Source organism: Hippocampus bargibanti, linkage group LG13 (assembly GCF_051943395.1).
Source record: "Hippocampus bargibanti isolate YZ-2025 linkage group LG13, ASM5194339v1, whole genome shotgun sequence".
Taxonomy (NCBI): Eukaryota; Metazoa; Chordata; class Actinopteri; order Syngnathiformes; family Syngnathidae; genus Hippocampus; species Hippocampus bargibanti.
Genome location: NC_142746.1, coordinates 12057670 through 12076513, shown reverse-complemented (window position 1 = coordinate 12076513; position 18844 = coordinate 12057670). Strand labels below are relative to the sequence as shown.

General features: G+C 40.4%; 1 protein-coding gene across 1 annotated transcript in view; it reads left to right on the top strand.

Moving 5' to 3' along the window:
- The window catches only part of slit1a (slit homolog 1a (Drosophila)), a 98143-nt gene extending 84670 nt beyond the window's left edge, over positions 1-13473 (top strand). Inside the window, exons 26-36 of the mRNA XM_089012603.1 lie at positions 4997-5121; positions 5197-5294; positions 5394-5533; positions 5616-5709; positions 6027-6164; positions 6871-7099; positions 7197-7327; positions 7407-7600; positions 10140-10428; positions 10712-10923; positions 12559-13473. Coding sequence (XP_088868729.1) covers positions 4997-5121; positions 5197-5294; positions 5394-5533; positions 5616-5709; positions 6027-6164; positions 6871-7099; positions 7197-7327; positions 7407-7600; positions 10140-10428; positions 10712-10923; positions 12559-12800 — 1892 coding nt within the window. The 3' untranslated portion in view covers positions 12801-13473. The remainder of the gene's footprint in view (positions 1-4996; positions 5122-5196; positions 5295-5393; positions 5534-5615; positions 5710-6026; positions 6165-6870; positions 7100-7196; positions 7328-7406; positions 7601-10139; positions 10429-10711; positions 10924-12558) is intronic.
- Positions 13474-18844: the final 5371 nt, after the last annotated feature.

The window sequence follows — 18844 nt, the reverse complement described above, 5'->3', positions numbered from 1 at the left end:
ACTTGAAATAAGTATTATATCCATTCAGTATCTCACAGAGATTGCAAACCGTAGATGTCGACAGAACTCGACTTCTTAGATAGTAGCAGAAAGTATACATATCATCATCATCGAATGGCTCTTACGAAGCACCTTAACCAACATGCGATTGTTCATGATGACACGTTGACAGTGCATACATCAACCGTTCACTTATGTTCATTACGTTCATCTTATATTCACATGATTATCATACTGCGATGTTATCTATGCTACTCGATATACATTATATCATCCATTGGCGTCATGATCTAATTCCATTGGATTATCTGCTATCGATACTACCATATATGCATTCACAATGGTACTCACATCATCAAACTACCCACACATAGAGACAACGTCACACAACAACCATAACTATCTGACACAGCATATCATCACAGCCAGCACAAGCACACGATCCACAAACCAACTAGCCATAACGACCAGAGCACTAGACTGACATTACTCAGCACACAACAATGCGATATTAACCAATCACAAGCTACATCTTATCACCGACATTCCACATGTATAGATACTGGATTACCAATAGTGAACCCCTTCATCCTCTCACCCATACACTACTTCTTTACTCTCCTCTTCATCTCCACTTGTCTCCTTCTTCTCACTCGTCTCGTCTTCTTCTTCTCCATCTACTACTCATACACATCTACCATTACTCTCTTAGCACTACTCCATATTTGCTACCTCTCATGCATCCATTAGTCATATATTCTCTGTAGTTCTCCTTGCTACGCTCTTGTCCAACACCATTCTAGCACTCTCTATCATCTTTCTGCACTTTGCTTGCACTATCACATCACATTGCTACATTACTGATGTTCTGGACATTAACATTCAATCACAACAACGTACTACCTTCACGTAATGACACGCACTCATACACCACTGGTCGTCACATGACTCATTCGATCATCCAACATAAGTCAACATTAGACACAAATACACTTGCATAACAATATGATATCCCATATATCACTCTGTTCATACTCTAGTGAATTATATGCATAATATTCACCATTGTACATCCAATTGAACTCCTCTTCTGATCGACGCTTCTAATCCATCCAGTCTGAATCTCGTTCGTATTCCTTCCTGCTCTCGTTCCTCTCCACTGACTACAGTCTCTGTTCATCTTTCTCTATTGGTCCTCGCTTTACTCAACTCTTATATATTCATCTAAGCTCACTGTTGCATTCTTCAACCCACTGTCTCTCGGGTTGATTATAGCACTCAATGTCTAGCTAACTCCACTGATGTGACATAATCGTACATCTGCAGACATCTTAACCATCAAGTATGTATAACCATCGTTGTCTGAGTCCGTCTGATCACTATAGTCTCATCAGCTGCTGTAGTTATCTTCAACTCACCAGTTTCCTAGCCTTAGCTCGCATCTTTCGACTGCACTCACTTCTAGACTTCAAGCCTGTTCTGCATATCTCTGCACAAGTCAATCTGATGTGACCAGAGTTCTTAGCAACTATATGTAAACACTGCAAACACATTACACTTTGCGCAACTCAGTAATTCTGCATCTCAATGAGTTTGAAATCATCGTATATGTACTGAATCATCCGACTACATAACAATAAACAATTGACATCATGTACTTTCATCTCATCATTCTCACATATCAATCTTCATCTGACTTACCATCATCACATACCAGTTGCCATGCCTATCCAGTGAGTACATTGCTATCATATGACAGATTGACTAAATCAGTATTGTAATCAAAAGATGTATTTGCCATAAAACCATGATACAAGTCGGCTGACATCAATTAATATGTCCAGACTTCGACCATGTAGATATTCAATCCGAAATTCATGATCTGAATGATCTGCATTCAAAGACTGTCACAATTCACAATTGCTAACCAGCTTGCCACCTGCATTCACCATCACAACTGTCAAACTACAGTTCGTAAACTAATGTACAGCTCAGTTCGCATGATTCCTAGCACTGCAACATTATAATATCACTCTGTTCAACGTATGCCTGAACATATATTCCAAATATGATTTAGGCTCTGATTAGTCAAGAACATGTAATGTCATGATATGTTTGAATGTGAAATTCAATGTGCAACACCGTGTGCCAAACGATTACCCTGTAAGCTATACAATAATCAAAACAACCAGAACTTTTTGTACTTGCAGTAACTGCCTATTAACTAATCATGTCTGATGTTACAGACACCTCGTGCAACAGCTTAATGTGATGAAATCAGTTCCTACTGGGATTCAATACAGAGCTGATAATATCTATCACATTGTAAACTCTGCACTACACCAAACGATGCAGCATCAATCGAGACATGAATTACCAACTCTTCAGAACTCATGTTTGATTGCCATGCTCGTGCCAACCATAACGCGAATGTCACAAGACGATCTGGCTACTTGAATGGCTAGCCATTGAGCTACGTGCTACAACTCCATCTAGATCATGCATTGGACAACTACTCATATCTCACATAGCAAATCAACTGTTATGAGTCACTGTTAGTCTGATGATACACTTGGATCGCTTCAAACTATTCTAAGATCGTAGCATCTGCCATTCGAATCAATGAAGACGTTTGACATCCGCATGTCAATCATTTGCAATCCATTAACTTGACATCACTATGGATTAACAACTCAGATAATTGCATACTAGTAGATTCTCACATTGTGCTCACATCTGACTTAGTCAACTCATCCATTGATAATCCTTACATGTTACGAATATACTTTCATCCAATCATGCATCAACTGTCGTACTTGTTGACATCTCAGACCATGCACATGATTCAGCAATTCCTCATAATGGAACATACATCGGTAACTACGTGTTCCATGCTAACGGTTGACAGTCAGACCTCATCTGACCTTATAAGTACATATCCAAGCTTGCAAGCATTCAATATGCTCAGTTACGAGTGACAGATTTACTTCCATCATGTGTAATGACCGTGTAAGATTATGTTTCGTGAGATGTCAGTAATTGGATCTATACGATCAACTCTTGCATCTGGTATGGATCAAGTTGACTCCAAGGTTGATAATCAAGTCATCGAGATCTGTGAGATCAAGCTAAGACTTTCATAATAAGCCTAAATAATCCAATGATTAATAATTACTCATTGCTGTTAAGCAGATCTATGCAGTCACGTCTTAGACAGCACATTACCGTACGTGAATTATTCATGCATCTATCTGGCAGACTCAGACGTTCAGAAGTCTAACATTTAACTGAATACGTGAACTAGCTACACATCGTATCTCTTCAGACTATTCATTAACGATTTCATGATCTGAACGTGTTGGATTCAATGTTGCTGCATCAGAGTAATGCTCTTACATTTTAGCATAATTAGATAAGCAGATCAACTATATGAGCTTTCAAGTTATGACTGAACTACTTCTAGACATTACCTATCTGGACTTGTCAATGTTGAATTGACTTATTTAAGTCATTTTCTCTAGCGATGCCCATTGTCATTGATCTTACAAGTGCTAAAGAGTACAAGTACTTGTAAGAATCGCATAACTTCCCTGCATTACAGTCATCAATCCATTGCAGCATTGATCATGCTCATAATAGCTTAATGTAGACACGAATGTGATAACAGTCCAACTTGCAGTTATTGGCAACAGTCTCAAGTCAGTTCATATCAGTAAACTAGTTGTCCTATGACTATGACCTCTAACGTGTTCGGCACCTTGCGTCCCGTGATGAGACCATGCATTGTTGCGCAGAACATCTGATTCAGGACATAGGATCCGCTGTGAAGACTCAAGTCTATGCCATAGATGATCGTATTCGGCTATGCATAGTAAGCACTCTCAGACCTGTTTCGTGCATCATGCAAGTTCAGCTCTTTGAAGCGATTCCTACGTTGCACTGTCATCAACTTGCCATCTAACTGAAGATAAGCCATCATCATAGTCGGAATGCTAAGGTTCATCCAACATGACATATACATGATCACGATTGAAGTACTGCTCATATTACATTGATCTGATCACTTCTCATGCTCGTTGTCCGACTGCACTGGCATCCTGATACCGTAATCAATGTGTCCTTGACATTCTACTTCCTCCCTGCAGACCTCATCGTACACATGCTGACGTGCATTGCACTAATGGCCTCTTGTCCATGGTCTATGCCAGATATCTCGTATACTTCACATTCTCTACATACAGACATTGCTGTATACAAGTCTTCATCCAATATGTATGTCAACCAAGCAAAGGACGTTCAACTAAAAGACTGCAACGCCTACAAGTCCACCACAGCGTAACAAACTATACATCAAGGTAATAAACCCGTTGCAATCAACGATCCCAGCTTTGGATTCATAGATCCTGAATCACAATCCATATTGCTAACCTTGATCACATTATCTGAAGCTTTGGAAAATCAATTACCCTAGAACATTCATTGTTACAAATGAGGCAATTAGATACAGTCAACACTACTAACTTGCATTCTAAGTTCAAATACAAATTGTCTTCTAAAGAGAGTACGCAATAAATCTAGCATTTATTAGCAAATTGCTAGCAACCCTCATCAAAAAGTTAATAAATGTTGAAAGGCCCTTTCTTATGGGCTATCTTACCACCCTATTATTTCTGTAGTTCTCTCCCAGTTATTCTTCGATCCCGTTTTCCCCGTCAAACCTTCCAGATTGGAGGCTCCCAATACAGAACTTTGTATTTTTCGATAACCATCTAAAATTTAAATGTTACGTTTTTATGCTTGTCCCAAAGGTAACATGCTTACCATATAGAATACAATACATACAATACATATTGATTTATGTAGCGCTTTAACAACAGCTGAAGCTGTAACAAAGCACATAACATGGACAACTATCATATACAGGAAATAAAGCAGTAGAAAGCATCAGGGAGTAAAACTAAGATTAATTTTGAATATGTTTCTTCCATTTTCATAGGTGAGGTGGACACAGCAGTGCTGGCCAAGTGTAACCCGTGTCTGTCCAGCCCGTGTCAGAACCAGGGTGTGTGTCATAGCGACTTGGTGGATATCTACAGATGCAATTGTGCTCTGGGATTCAAGGTCAGTTTCTTTCCGTGAGCATGCTCAGCGAAGGTGTCGATGTTTTGTTGGTGTGACCTCAGATTTTCATCTCAGGGCAAGAACTGCGAGTCAGCTTTAAACGTCTGCGTGAGCAACCCTTGCGCCAACGGGGGTCGATGCCAAGTGGATAAGGAGGATGATGATCGGTACAGGTGAAGACGATCATCCAAGAAACAGTTTATATTTAATATTTAAAAAGTCAGTCAGTGGAAGTCTCACAAAACATATTGATGTTTACGCGTGTATTGCAGCTGCACATGTCCAATGGGTTTTGAGGGCCCCACCTGCCAGACCAACATTGACGACTGCGAGGATAATGACTGCGAAAACGGCGCCACCTGCATGGACGGAGTCAACAACTACACTTGTTTTTGTCCTCCCTACTACACCGGTGACAATTTGCCACATGGCCAAGCACTTGACTGCTCCATGTTGCTTTTTGTAATATTACAGTATAAATGATGTCCGTGCAGGGGAGATGTGTGAGGAAATGGAGGACGTGTGTGCCCCAGGACGCAGCCCCTGCAAACATCAGTCTACCTGCCTCATCACCTCTTCTGGGCCCAAGTTAGTGATTAAAAAAAAAAAAAACTCTATCCATTTCGATTCAAGTGTGTACCATATTTTCCGGTTGATATGGTGCATCGGTGTGTAAGGTGGACTTTCAAACTTTTTCCATTAATAAGGCACACCTTCAATGACTGAAAAAGGTTTACCAAATATTATATATAAATATTTAAAGGTTTTCCAAATATAAAACACCACATTATAATATGCTACAGTAGAGGCTGGGGTATAAGGCGCAGGCCATCTTTGGAAGAAAATTAAGGCTTTTGGGTGCACCTTATACACCGGAAAATCCGGTACATTTTTTTGCGCATCAGGTGCATGTGCGCTCCTGGTTACGTGGCTGACGACTGCAGTGTGGACTACGACGACTGCCAGGAGCATCGCTGTCAGAATGCAGCCCAGTGTGTGGACGAGTTGAACGGGTACACCTGTCAGTGTGAGGAAGGTTACAGGTGAGCACACATAATGTTATAAAGAAAAGAAAATTGTTTTCGACTCAATTTGGTAAAAAAAAAAAAAAAAAGATACGTTTAGTGCTTAACTCAATCACCGCAATTCCCGAATTTATTCGGCAATTGAAAATATGACGTGGAGCGCCATTCCCGAATTTTTTCGGGTTTGTTTTTTCTTGTGCGGTGCCGATAAAGCCCTGGTCAGACGTCTGCCAGTTTTTTCCCTTCCACGAGGGGGCAGCATTTGCATTTTGTACAGCCACCCCCACTTGCACCTCATATTACTCCAGACCAATATAACTTAGGAATTAACTCTTTTTTTGATGAAAGAAGAGAGTCTAAGCTTTCTTACGCTGCATTGAATGTTTATGTAGTTCTAAAACTCAATATTGGGGACTGGAATTTGAGTGAAAATGACAAATACCCTGGCACTGGAGTGGACATATTTTTGCACATCTGACAGTGAATAAGCTAAGAGGTCCACGTGTTTACCTATCGTTGTTTCATGAAAGAAAATTATACAGGATATATGTTACCATAATACCGATGCTTTATTTGCTTGTGCTGTTAAAACAAATAACAAGGATGGGACGATGTCCTTGAAAAAAATAATGCATCACAATTACAATCTTGAGAAGTAAAAAAAATGTCAATGATGATACTGGACATCCATTTGATCCTTTCTCTTTTGCTATTCTGCGCGCAGTGGCCAGCTGTGTGAAGTTGCCCCCTCGCTGTTGTCCCTGTGCGAGTTGGCTGACTGTCAGAACGACGCCCCCTGTGTGGAGCGGGGTGGCCGTGCCCTCTGCCAGTGCCCCCCGGAGTTTGGCGGGCCACGTTGCGAGAAGCTGGTCAGCGTCAACTTTGTGGACCGAGACTCCTACTTGCTGCTCTCTGACCTCAAGAACTGGCCTCAAGCCAACATCACTCTTCAGGTACACTTCATTGGGCTACGCCGCTCACTTCATTATCCTTCCGACTTTTATTTTCTCACCAATCCGCTTCTTACTTCCTTATCTCCTATGTCCGCAGGTTTCCACCGCGGAGGATAACGGCATCCTCTTGTACAACGGAGACAATGATCACATTGCAGTGGAGCTTTACCAAGGTCATGTAAAGGTCAGCTACGACCCAGGCAGCCAACCCAGCCACGCCATCTACAGGTCAGACGCTCTCAGCGTAGCACGAACGTCATTGACTATCGCTTCTAAACGTTTGTCATTTTTGCCTCTCGTCCACCAGTGCTGAGACCATCAATGACGGTCAGTTCCACACGGTGGAGCTTGTCACTTTGGATCAGATGGTGAACTTGTCCATCGACGGGGGTCTCCCCACCACCATGGACAGCTTTGGGGCAGTGCGGCCCCTCAACGGAGAGGCTCCACTATACGTGGGGGGTAGGGGCCCTCTCGAGAACACACCTCCCTCCTCTTCAGGCACTCTTAACTACTACACTACTGTCAAATGTCGATCATTCCCTCTCCAACCGCCACCATCACAACCACCACAACCAAAATCCGCTTGCTCCCTTCTCCCTCTCATCGTCCGCAATCGAGCCACTCGAGACAAAAGTAGACCGTCAGTTGTCTTAGTGGATGTTCTTGTACATGTTCTATTCCTAAAAAGTATTTTTTTTGTTATTTTCAACTGCTCTCACATCATGCTCAGTTTAGATTCAACACTGAACTTAAGTAAAATACTAAATTTCAATTCTCCCATTAAAAACCATTACATGTCCAAGTAAAATGTTTTTTTTTTCCAAATTAAATTGAAAGTGTATTGAACTTAAAAGTTAAACAATTGAACTGTACTTAATACACAGTGATATTTTTAAGAGTCACTGATTTTGGTGAACTTGGTAAACAGCAGTCAACAAATCATTGTGCAGTGTTTGATATGACCTCCACCCAAAATATTATGACCACTTTTGACATCATGCAACATCGATAAGTTGTTGCGAGGCAAGCATGAAACTGGGTAATGGCTGAAAATGTGTTTTTTTGTCTTGATGTCATTCAACATCATCACAGAAGACTTTTCATGTGAACTGCTTCCCTCTCTTTCGAGGATGCTGTGTCTTGCGGTTCATACATGCCAATATCCATTCACAGAGCTGCCTAAACTTAAGAATTCCATACGTTCCGGGGCCACAAGGAATGTCGGAAATGCTAACATAGATGAATGCCTCAACTCTGGGAAAAAAAACTATTATTTTAATAGTTGTATTACGTTCATCCTGTCTACTTGATATCTAATTTAAACCAGATTATTTTCTTACAGACAGTGTATTTTAGGTGTTCGATTACCTGACATGTTTCGGCGTATACTTCCGCCTTCGTCAGAGTGTCACGGATGTTGTTGTGACGCGCCTTTTTCAGCTGGTGTTCCTATGAAAAAAAATATTATTTTAATATATGTAGATTTTAGTTATTTTATTAGATTCATTTTTAATGTAGATTTTTAAAAAGAAACAATAGCAAAACACAGCATTGTGCGCTTTATAAATATACATAAAGAAATTGTTTGTTAAAAAAAAATAATTTTTACATTGCTTCAATTAAATGCGGACAATCACACAGACTGACAGACAGACAATTATGCTGTTCATTCTTCTTGTTGTGAAACAGAACAGCACTGACATTAGCCTTATCATTATTATTGTCTGTCTATGTGTTGTTGCTGCACCATTTGTGTTCAATCCATTGGTTCCAGTGTTTGCCTTGCAAAAAACGTTTCATTCAGAATTAAGCTAGAAAGACTATTCTTAAAGCAAAATGTGGGGTTGTTTTAAATACGCAAGGTGTCATTCTATTGGTTTAGTGTTTAGTTTGACAGTAAATATCATTTGGCAGTGGTATCAAACAGCTTGAGGCCTCTTTAGATTCATTTTTCACCATTTGTCAAACGGTTGCTTGTAAGAAAGCGTGTTGTATGCACTCCATCAAATTCAAAAATCGGTCAAATCGGGGATGGTATCAAAAAAAAACAATTTTATAAACTTACATTTAACGGACAACCAAAGTCACTTTTTTGTTTCTTAACTGACATCAGAAAAACGTTTTATAGCATCTAAAATACCCAAAACACGCAGTATGATATTTTTATTCAAATGCAAAACACCAATAAAAATGACTTAAAGTGTCCAAAATCTGCAAAAAATTGAGCTGTGAATTGGGCATTTTCAGAAAGTCCCGCCCCCAGTTCGTCACGTCGCGCCAAGACGTCTTGCATTGCTGGTGAATCAAAACAATGGCTTCAGATTCGGAGAATATGCTTTCTTGTTACACATCCAGTTATGAATATGATTCAAATAGTTCTGAAGAGGAAAGCATACATGTTTGCAATCGATTAAATAATTTATTCCATGCCATTTTGAGGCAAAATTGAGGGGAAATGTGTCATCGAAAAAGAGGCACAAAATGGCGACCTCCTGTGTCCTCCTCCGTTTCCACAGGCTGATAAATTCCTTATATGGAGCTTGGACGCCCTCTTCTGGCGGATTTTGGGGGCAACACGAGGTCCCCAGACCAAACAAGTACAGCAAAATATATTGACGTGATGGAAGGACCGCTACAATGCGTCTTTTTTTCGGTCAGTGGTGTTCCTTTAGTGACGTCACGTACGGACTCGTCACCAACTCAAAAACAAGACTTCCTGAATATTCAGCGCAAGTCGTAAAACGTAAAATATAGCTATATGCAGTGGAATCTTATTAAAATACGCTCAGTAGAAGTCATTTGAAGCCATTTTACAAGTTATGGACACAACTTGTCCAGAGACGTCGGTTGTCCTTTAAGTCACTGGTACTTTAGGGCATTACTCGATATATAAGTCCTGAAAAAAAGTGCACTGTAGGACACATGTGCTTGAAAAGCCTTTCCTTCATTTCATTCCTACCTTCCCAGTGTTAACTGTCTGTTTGTGCTACTACTTGGCAAGCGTCCATCCTCTAAACACCTTGTGACCCCCCCCCAGGGATGCCTGTGGGCATACACCCGGGTGCCTTCCGCCTGTGGCAGATCCAGAACAGCTCCAGTTTTCACGGCTGCATCCAGAACCTGTACATCAACAACGAGCTGCAGGACTTCACCAAGACCCAGATGAAGCCCGGCGTGGTACCGGGTTGTGAGCCTTGCAAGAAGATCTACTGCGTACACGGCATCTGCCAGCCCGATGGCCTCCAGGGGCCCGTGTGCTACTGCCGACCAGGCTGGGCCGGACCTCACTGCGACCTTCCGGCCTCCAACCCCTGTCATGGCAGCAAGTATGTTACCAAAGCATGGCCGACACTCTGTCTCAAGCTCCTAAAAAACAGCAAATGAAGCTTTTTAGAGAACGTTTTTCAAAAGAAAAGCATCTTTATTCTTCAACAAACCTTATTTCAGTGTCATTTACTGAGGTTGTACGGTATATTATATTATATGATATATATGATATTATATTATATTATATTATATTATATTATATTATATTATATTATGTTGCGTTGCGTGATATATGATATTACAGTATATTATATATATTATATCATATTTTTGTGTCCACAGATGTGTCCATGGCCGATGCATCCCGCTGGACAACGAGTCGTACCGCTGTGATTGTACCGAGGGCTACCGCGGTGCGCTGTGCAACCAACAGGGAGAGCTGTTCAACCCCTGCCGCCGGCTCAACTGCAAACATGGCCGCTGCCAGATCTCTGACACGGGAGATGCTTATTGTCACTGTGAAAATGGCTACACCGGGGAACTCTGTGATACAGGTTTGACGCCCATGTTTATTCATCAGTAGTTAAAGTGGTGATTACACACCCTTGCTGAAATGCCATGTTTTTGTGATGGTCAAAATTGGGGCCTTTTTAACTCATTCACTGCCATTCACGATTTTATTCGGGAATTGAAAATATGACGTAGAGTACCATTCCAGAATTTGTTCTGGTTTTGTTTTTGATGCTTGGGTGCCGATAAAGCACTGGCCATGGCCTCTGGCAATGTTTTTTTTTTCTTTTCCACAAAGGGGCAGTATTTCCCTGTTTTCCATGTTACCACTTTGTTCCAGCTTCAGCTATTGTTAAAGCGCTGTATATACCAATTTGTATGCATTACAATTTTGGACAGTCGCCCCCATTTTAAGCTCATATAACTCCTAACCCAGATAATTTAGGAATTAACTCTTTTTTTCTGATCAAAGAAGATAGTCTAAGGTTTCTAACGCTGTCACAGCAGTGGACATATTTTTGCACATGTCTGGCAGTGAATGAGATAAAGGTGAAAGGAATTCTGATAACGTTTTGGTCCCACATAGTTAACTCATTCACTGCCAGAGGATTTGCAAAAATGACTCAACTCCAATGCCAGGGTTTTTGTCATTTTCACTCAAATTGCAGGACTCACAGAATATTGAATTTTAGAACTACATAATCATTCAATGCAGCGCAAGACACCTTAGACTCTTTTATTTCATCAGGAAAAAAAGGGTTAATTCCCAAGTTATATGGGTCTGGAGTTATCTGAGCTTGAAATGGGGGCGGCTGTACAAAAGGCAAATGCTGCCCCCTCATGGGAGGGAAAAACATTGCCAGAGGTGTGACCGAGGCTTTAAACGCACCCCCGACCCACTCGTAAGAAAAACAAAACCCGAACAAAATCGGGAATGGTGCTCCATGTCATGCTTAAATAAATTTGGGAATGGCAGTGAATGAGTTAAAAAAATCTTAGATTTGACTTGAGGGCGCGTAGACATTACATATCCATTCCAGTGACTCTTCAAAGAAGGTTATGTTTTCAACTGTGAGATTTGTTACAATCTTCTACTTGTAACACAGTGTAACCACTGTACTTGTGTCTGTGTAAGCTCTCAGTCATACAGGAATGTTCCATCAATGAAAAGGTTTCTTCAGCTGTTAACTGTACTTCTTTGAAGGTGTCGGACGTTTCGCCTCCTATCCAAGAGGCTTCGTCAGCGAAATAAAGTCTTACTGGTCATATGGGCCCTATTTATATATCCCTAATGTCCAGACATGGCGGCGCCGGACACAGCTATGATAGGTCCCTATTCTCAGGTTGGGGGGAGCAGAGGACCACTCCCGTTAGCCCTAGTGATCAATCAGTGGGGCCACAGGGAGTGGTCCTCTGCTCCCCCCAACTTGAGAGTAGGGACCTATCATAGTTGTGTCCGGCGCCGCCATGTCTAGACATTAGGGATATATAAATAGGGCCGAAATGACCAGTAAGACTTTAGTTCGCTGACGAAGCCTCTTGGATAGGAGGCGAAACGTCCAACACCTTCAAAAAAGTACAGATGACGGCTGAAGAAACCTTCTCATCAGTGTACTTGTGGTATCATTTCAGTTTTTTTGAATATCGCAACTTCTCTGCCGGTGTTTTTCACCCTCCAGAGTCGGCGTGCAGGGGTGAGCCCATGCGGGACTTCTACCAGGTCCAGCGGGGCTACGCTATCTGCCAGACGACACGCACCGTGTCCTGGGTGGAATGCAACGGCGTGTGCGAGGCAGGCACCTGCTGCGCCAGCCAGCGGATGAAGCGCCGGAAATACACGTTTGAGTGCAGCGATGGGACCACCTTCAGCGAGGAGGTGGAGAAGAGCATCAAGTGCGGCTGTGTGGGCTGCAGCGTCTAGAACGTGATGGAAGAGAGAGATTCTGAAGAAAATATATAAAATCTCTATCTATATATTAAGAACTTTGATTCTTGTAAAATAGGACATATACTTTGTGAGCTGTAGTGTCACAACTTAAAAGGCTCCAGAGGTTCCACCGCACCGCCCCCCGCCCCCACCACCACCACAACACAAACCACAGTGAGGACAGTGTGACAAGAGGGCGGATGAAAGAAGAAAAGAGCTGGAGCATTGACTGACATAACAGTTTGTTGTTTATTTGTCAGTCAACCACGCAAACTCACGTACATGCTCAGAAAAAAGATGTTCGAGTGACACAGAAGTGCTTGATGCGGTGACGAACTGGGCTTGCTAAATTCCCTAGCATGCATTGTCCCTTCCTTCCAGCAGGGGGCCATTTAGCATCTCCTTCTAATACATACTGCAGTATTCAAAATGAGGAGCAAGAAGTTGGCTGATTCAAAACCACATAAAACTTTGTAATTGGTTGATTTCTTTTTTCCACTGTTGTATTGTCCTCTCTTCTCATTTTTTTAAATTTGTATTTTATTTCACCGTGTAACCTTCAAAAAAAAAAAAGAAACATCCCCATTTATATAGAAATCCCTAACAGATTCTAATATATATATATTTGTATTTCTTTTGTGGGGGGTATAGTATTTTTCTATGTCAAGTGGAAGGTTGGTGATAAAGGGTGCTGAATTGGTCTTTTTGTTTTTAATAATTTGTTCAACATTTAATGGCAAGTCGTAATGGGCCATACAAACACACACGGGTCTAAAAAGATTAAATATTGCGGTAACATTTATTTCAGTAGTTCAAATCAAAAAGTGAAAAACTGAACAAATTGATTAAATGAATGTAAAAATATTTTTCAAAAGCCAGTTCTTCCATAATTTGAATTAAACATGTTTCGGATTGTTTCACATGTAATAGTTGAAGTCAGCTTTGGATATTCAAATTGTGAGAAATTCAATCATGAAATATTTAATTTCACTGTGTGTAGTGAATTGATGTGCTGTTTCACTTTTTTGAATTGAACCACAGATGTAAATGAGTTTTCTCAAATATGAAAATGTTTTTCGACTATACCCTTATATGAGCCACTGTTGGTCTGCTATGGAACTCTGTCGTTAAATATTGTATATGTTGTCTTCCATGTGAATATTACATCCTGTTGATGAGCGCGTCGGCTCGTTTTCGCTCCTTTTTTTATTTATTTTTTTGTACGGCAAAATGTCCTTCCTGATATTTACAAAAACATTGAAAAGAAAACAAAAATAAATTTAAAAATTATGTTAAAAAATTAATAAAAGCATTGAAGCTAAGGTTCAACATACATCATAAGCTGCTGTCAACCATGTTGGGAAAATAACACAACTGTGCAAATGCTATGACACATAAAAGGTTAGGACATTTTCTAGCTGATTAAAAAAAAATTGAGGTGCCAATGCAGTGAGCATATAGCTGAATGTATAAATGTGTACAGATAATAAATATGCTTATTCATGAAGTGGTAACATTTAGCTGTCCTTTAGTTTAGAATGGATCACATACTGTTTTGGAGATCGGGAATTCTGGTGATTATATAACCGTACAGATGCTCACCGTCCTCCTTACAGTCTGCGGGCCTCATGAAGGCACACTTTTTGTGGAATGTGACTTTTCTTTTTCCTTGGCTTCTGTTGGTTCACGTCTCCTTGGTGTGCAAGTACAACTTCCTGGTAGACATCTTAGTGGTGCTTGTGCTATATTGAGAGGTCCTGTAACAAATCAGTAAGCTTCTCCATCATATGAGCTTTGATATACATCATGATATTCATATAAACCACACAATGTTGTAAAAAGATATTGCTTCTCTGTCACAAGACTTGATGGTGGGATTGAAGCAAAATGAATTCCGAAATGATGCTGAATGTATGTAATGCCACCGACAAAATGTTTACCAAACCTCCACTCTTTTCATTCATTAAACTTCTGTGTGTGCTTTTAACAACGCCCTTGTATTTTATGTGTCCAATTTTACTAGGTACAGTATTTGAGACCACGTGGATTTATGTTAATTTCACACAGAAGGTGAAGAAAGAAGATACTGTATACAGTAAGGTGTTTTAGCCGAATAAAACAACCATGTATAGGAAGGCATTTTTAGCATGAAAAAAACAACCATGTACAGTAACACATTTTACCTGAAAAAAAAATGTAATGTATAAGAATGTGTTTTTAGCCAAAAATTTCGACCATGTACAGTATAGTAAGGCATTTTCAGCATGAAAAAAACAGCCATGTATAGTAAGGGTTTTAGCCAAAAAAAACGGCCATGCACAGTAAGGCATTTTTACCAGAAAAAAACCCACCATGTATAGTCAGGCATTTTTAGCCGAAAAAAAACGACCGTGTATAGTAAGGCGTTTTTAGCTGAAAAAAAGACGATGTGCCGTAAGGCATTTGTACTCGGAAAAAAACGATCATGTATTGTAAGGCATTTTCAGCATGAAAAAAAAACAACCATGTACAGTAATGCATTTTAACTCGAAAAAAACGACTATGTACAATAAGGCATTTTTAGCCCAAAAAAGAACATGTTCAGTATAGTAAGGCATGAAAAAACCATAGTAAGGTGTTTTTAGCTGAAAAAAAAACGCCCACGGTTGGTATGCCGTTTTTACACCCCCCCCCCCCCCAAAAAAAAAAAAAAAAAAAACGACGATATATAATAAGCCGTTTTTTTGCACGAAAAAAAGACCATGTATAGTAAGGCCTTTGTACTCGGGAGTGGCGGGGGATGACCATTTGGATGGGATGGCATTTTTAGCATGAAAAAAACAACCATGTACAGTAAGGCGTTTTTAGCCCAAAAAAAACACCATGTATAGTAAGGCATTTTACCAGAAATAAATGACCATGTATAGTAAGTTTCAAAAACGCTGCAAAATTTGGGATATTATGTCCTTATTTTCATTGTTGCTTTCCAGAGGTTTCTTGCATACGGTAGTAAACACATGAACACCTGTGTTAATTTTAATTATTATTTTTTTTTGTTCTTTTGACTTTAAGACGGCGCCCCAAGAGTGGCTGCCTTTCCAGCAGCTCATGTATTTTGTTTTTCTACTTTCATTCCTTTCATCACTTCAATCAATTAATTTTGATACCACAGCAAGCAACAGTGGCATCAACAAGGGTGCAGCGAAGCTTATTGAAGAAAAATTAGGCAAAAAGGTATTCTACTTTGCTTGTCGCCATCACATATCACAGGTAATAATTGAAAGTGTATGGGAGGCTGTGTTTAGCAAGGTCAAAAGTCCGGACAACCCAATGTTCAGCAATCTGAAAGAGAAGTCCAAGAGTTCTGGGCCTAGTTGAACAAGACTTGAAACAGAAGAAGGCAAGCACAATTGCAGTCTTAAGCAATTTCGTTGAGGAAGCAAGTCCGAGGGCAGAGCTGTGCCTGATCTTGCTTGGTGAGGAACCTCCTGGAGGTATCCACTGGGCCAAGCCAGGTGCCATTTACCAAGCCCGCTGGATGGCCAGGAACATTTACCATATGAAGATGCTCACGTTTTCCAAGGAACTAAAATACAACACGGACACTATCTTCGAGCTGGAGAGGATGAACAAGTTCCTGGCCTTATTCTACACCAGCGGGTGGCCACCACATCTGCAGCTGATGCACCTATCCATGACCTCCAGCTTATGAAGAACATGTTCAATGCAAGCAGTATGACTATGAACTGGCAACCTCTGTTCTCAAGAAAATGAACAACCACCGCTGGTATCTGACCCAGGAACTCGTGCCATTCACCTTGTTCAGTTCACATGCCAACATGCCCAAGTCTGCAAAAGAGAAGCTCGCAGTCAAGCTGTCAGAAACAGAGAAACCTGAGAGTTACAAGAAAGGCAAGCCAGTGTTTCCTGTCATCGAGGCAGCTACAGTTCTCAAAGACCTGGTAGGGCCAAAGTCTCACTTTCCGTTTGATGCTCTTTGAGTGAAATGTGACTGGCTCACTACTCCTGCTGACACCTGGGAAGACAATGACAGCTACAGGAATGCACAGAAGTTTGTGAGGTCAGTGAAAGTGACCAATGATGTGGCTGAGAGAGGTGTGAAACTAATGAATGACTTTGCAACTCAGATCACAACTGACCCAGAGCAAAGAAGCTGCTTACTACAAGTTGTGGAGTACCACAGGAAGAAATCTGACAGTTTCATAAAAGCCACATTGAACAGGTGATAATACATGTATTAGTAACATCCTATCTGACAGTTTTTATGCAATATATGTGCCAGTGCAGTGCTATCATACTACCAAACTGATTTTTTTTGTAGTGTCCCAGCTGTTTGTGCATTAAAATTAGCTAAAATTTACACAGGTGTTCATGTGTTTTATTGTGCTTACCACCATATTCAAGAACATTTTATTAGCCTTCATTTTGTACCACTTTCAATACTATAGCATCAACCTCTGGAAAGCTACAATGAAAATAAGGACATAATATCCCAAATTTTGCAGCGTTTTTGAAAAACGTCAACAATAAAATTACATGGCTCTTGAGGCAGGCATAGCCAAGGTCCAAGATAACAATAACTGGTATATTTAGCTAATTTAGACCTTGGAGAATGGGAATAATATCAGTTTCCATATGTTTGAAGAAAAAGGTCAAGCAAGTTTGAAATGTAAAAACAACCATATATAGTAAGGCCTTTTTAGTCCCCAAAAAATTATGTATAGTAAGACGTTTTTACCTGAAACAAACATCCATGTACAGGCCCAAATAAAACTGACCATGGAAAAAAAACAACCATATTAAGGGGTTTTTAATAATGAAAAAACAGTCATGCATCGTAAGCCATTTTAGCCCCAAAAAATACCATGTATAGTTAGGGGTTTTTGATCTAAAAAAAATGACCATGTATCTTAGGGTATTTTTAGCCCGAAAAAAAACATGTTTTGTAACGCATTTTGGACCTGAAAAAAATCGACCATGTACACAGTCATTACACGCTTTTGACTCAAAAAAAAAACAACCTTGTATAGTAAGCCGTTTTAGCTGAAAAAAAATGACTATTTTGTGTAAGCCATTTCAGGACAGAGAGAGAGAGAGAGAGAGAGAGAGAGAGAGAGAGAGAGAGAGAGAGAGAGAGAGAGAGAGAGAGAGAGAGAGAGAGAGAGAGAGAGAGAGAGAGAGAGAGAGAGAGAGAGACTGGGTTTGTACATAAAAGCAGCACGTCTTGAAAAGAGCAGCAAAGCAGGATTTGTCTGCGCCTCCATATTTGACTAAACAAAAACACATTGGATTTCATTTATCACGGGTGGTCCTAGTACCCATTTACTACGAAAAATGGGAGATTACTATACGTATTCGGTTGCGAATGCAAGCACTGTATTAAACTTCCTCCTTGCTAACATGAATAAGTTTCATGTCCTAGCTGACTTTGTCAGTTATGTAGGGCTTACGCCTGTACTGACGCTGTTGCTCTAGAGAAACGTGCAAAGACCTTTAACGTCCACCACAACCTTTAAAACATGCTTCTCTCCTTCCAGGTCTAAAAATAAAATAAAAACGAAGTCATTCCAAACACGCAACTTGTCAGGCATCCATTTGTTGTCTGATGTAGTAAAATGGCCTTCCAGCAGTATCATTCCATGCTTGGACACATTTAAAAGCTTCCAAATTGTAGTGAATATAGGTACCAAAATTGCTTCGCCCTCCACCATAGATCAATTTTTGCAAGAGTAAATAAGACCGTGAATCAAACAGTAAAATCTGTCAAGACTGATGCGAACCTGAGCAATACTTAACATGGCCTACTGGGCCAAACTGTAGGTTACGGCTGGATGATGAACAATTCTCATACACAAATTATGAGGTCACACTCAAACTGTAAACATTTGTGACAACAAGCTTCAATGTTGAACGCTGGGGTTGCTCCATAAATTGCTAAAAAGGATGTGATGGAAATGCACCAGCAATATCTTTCCATCAAATCAAATAATCTTTGAGTCTTTATTGCAATTGTTTGTTTTTCTGCAATGTAATATTTT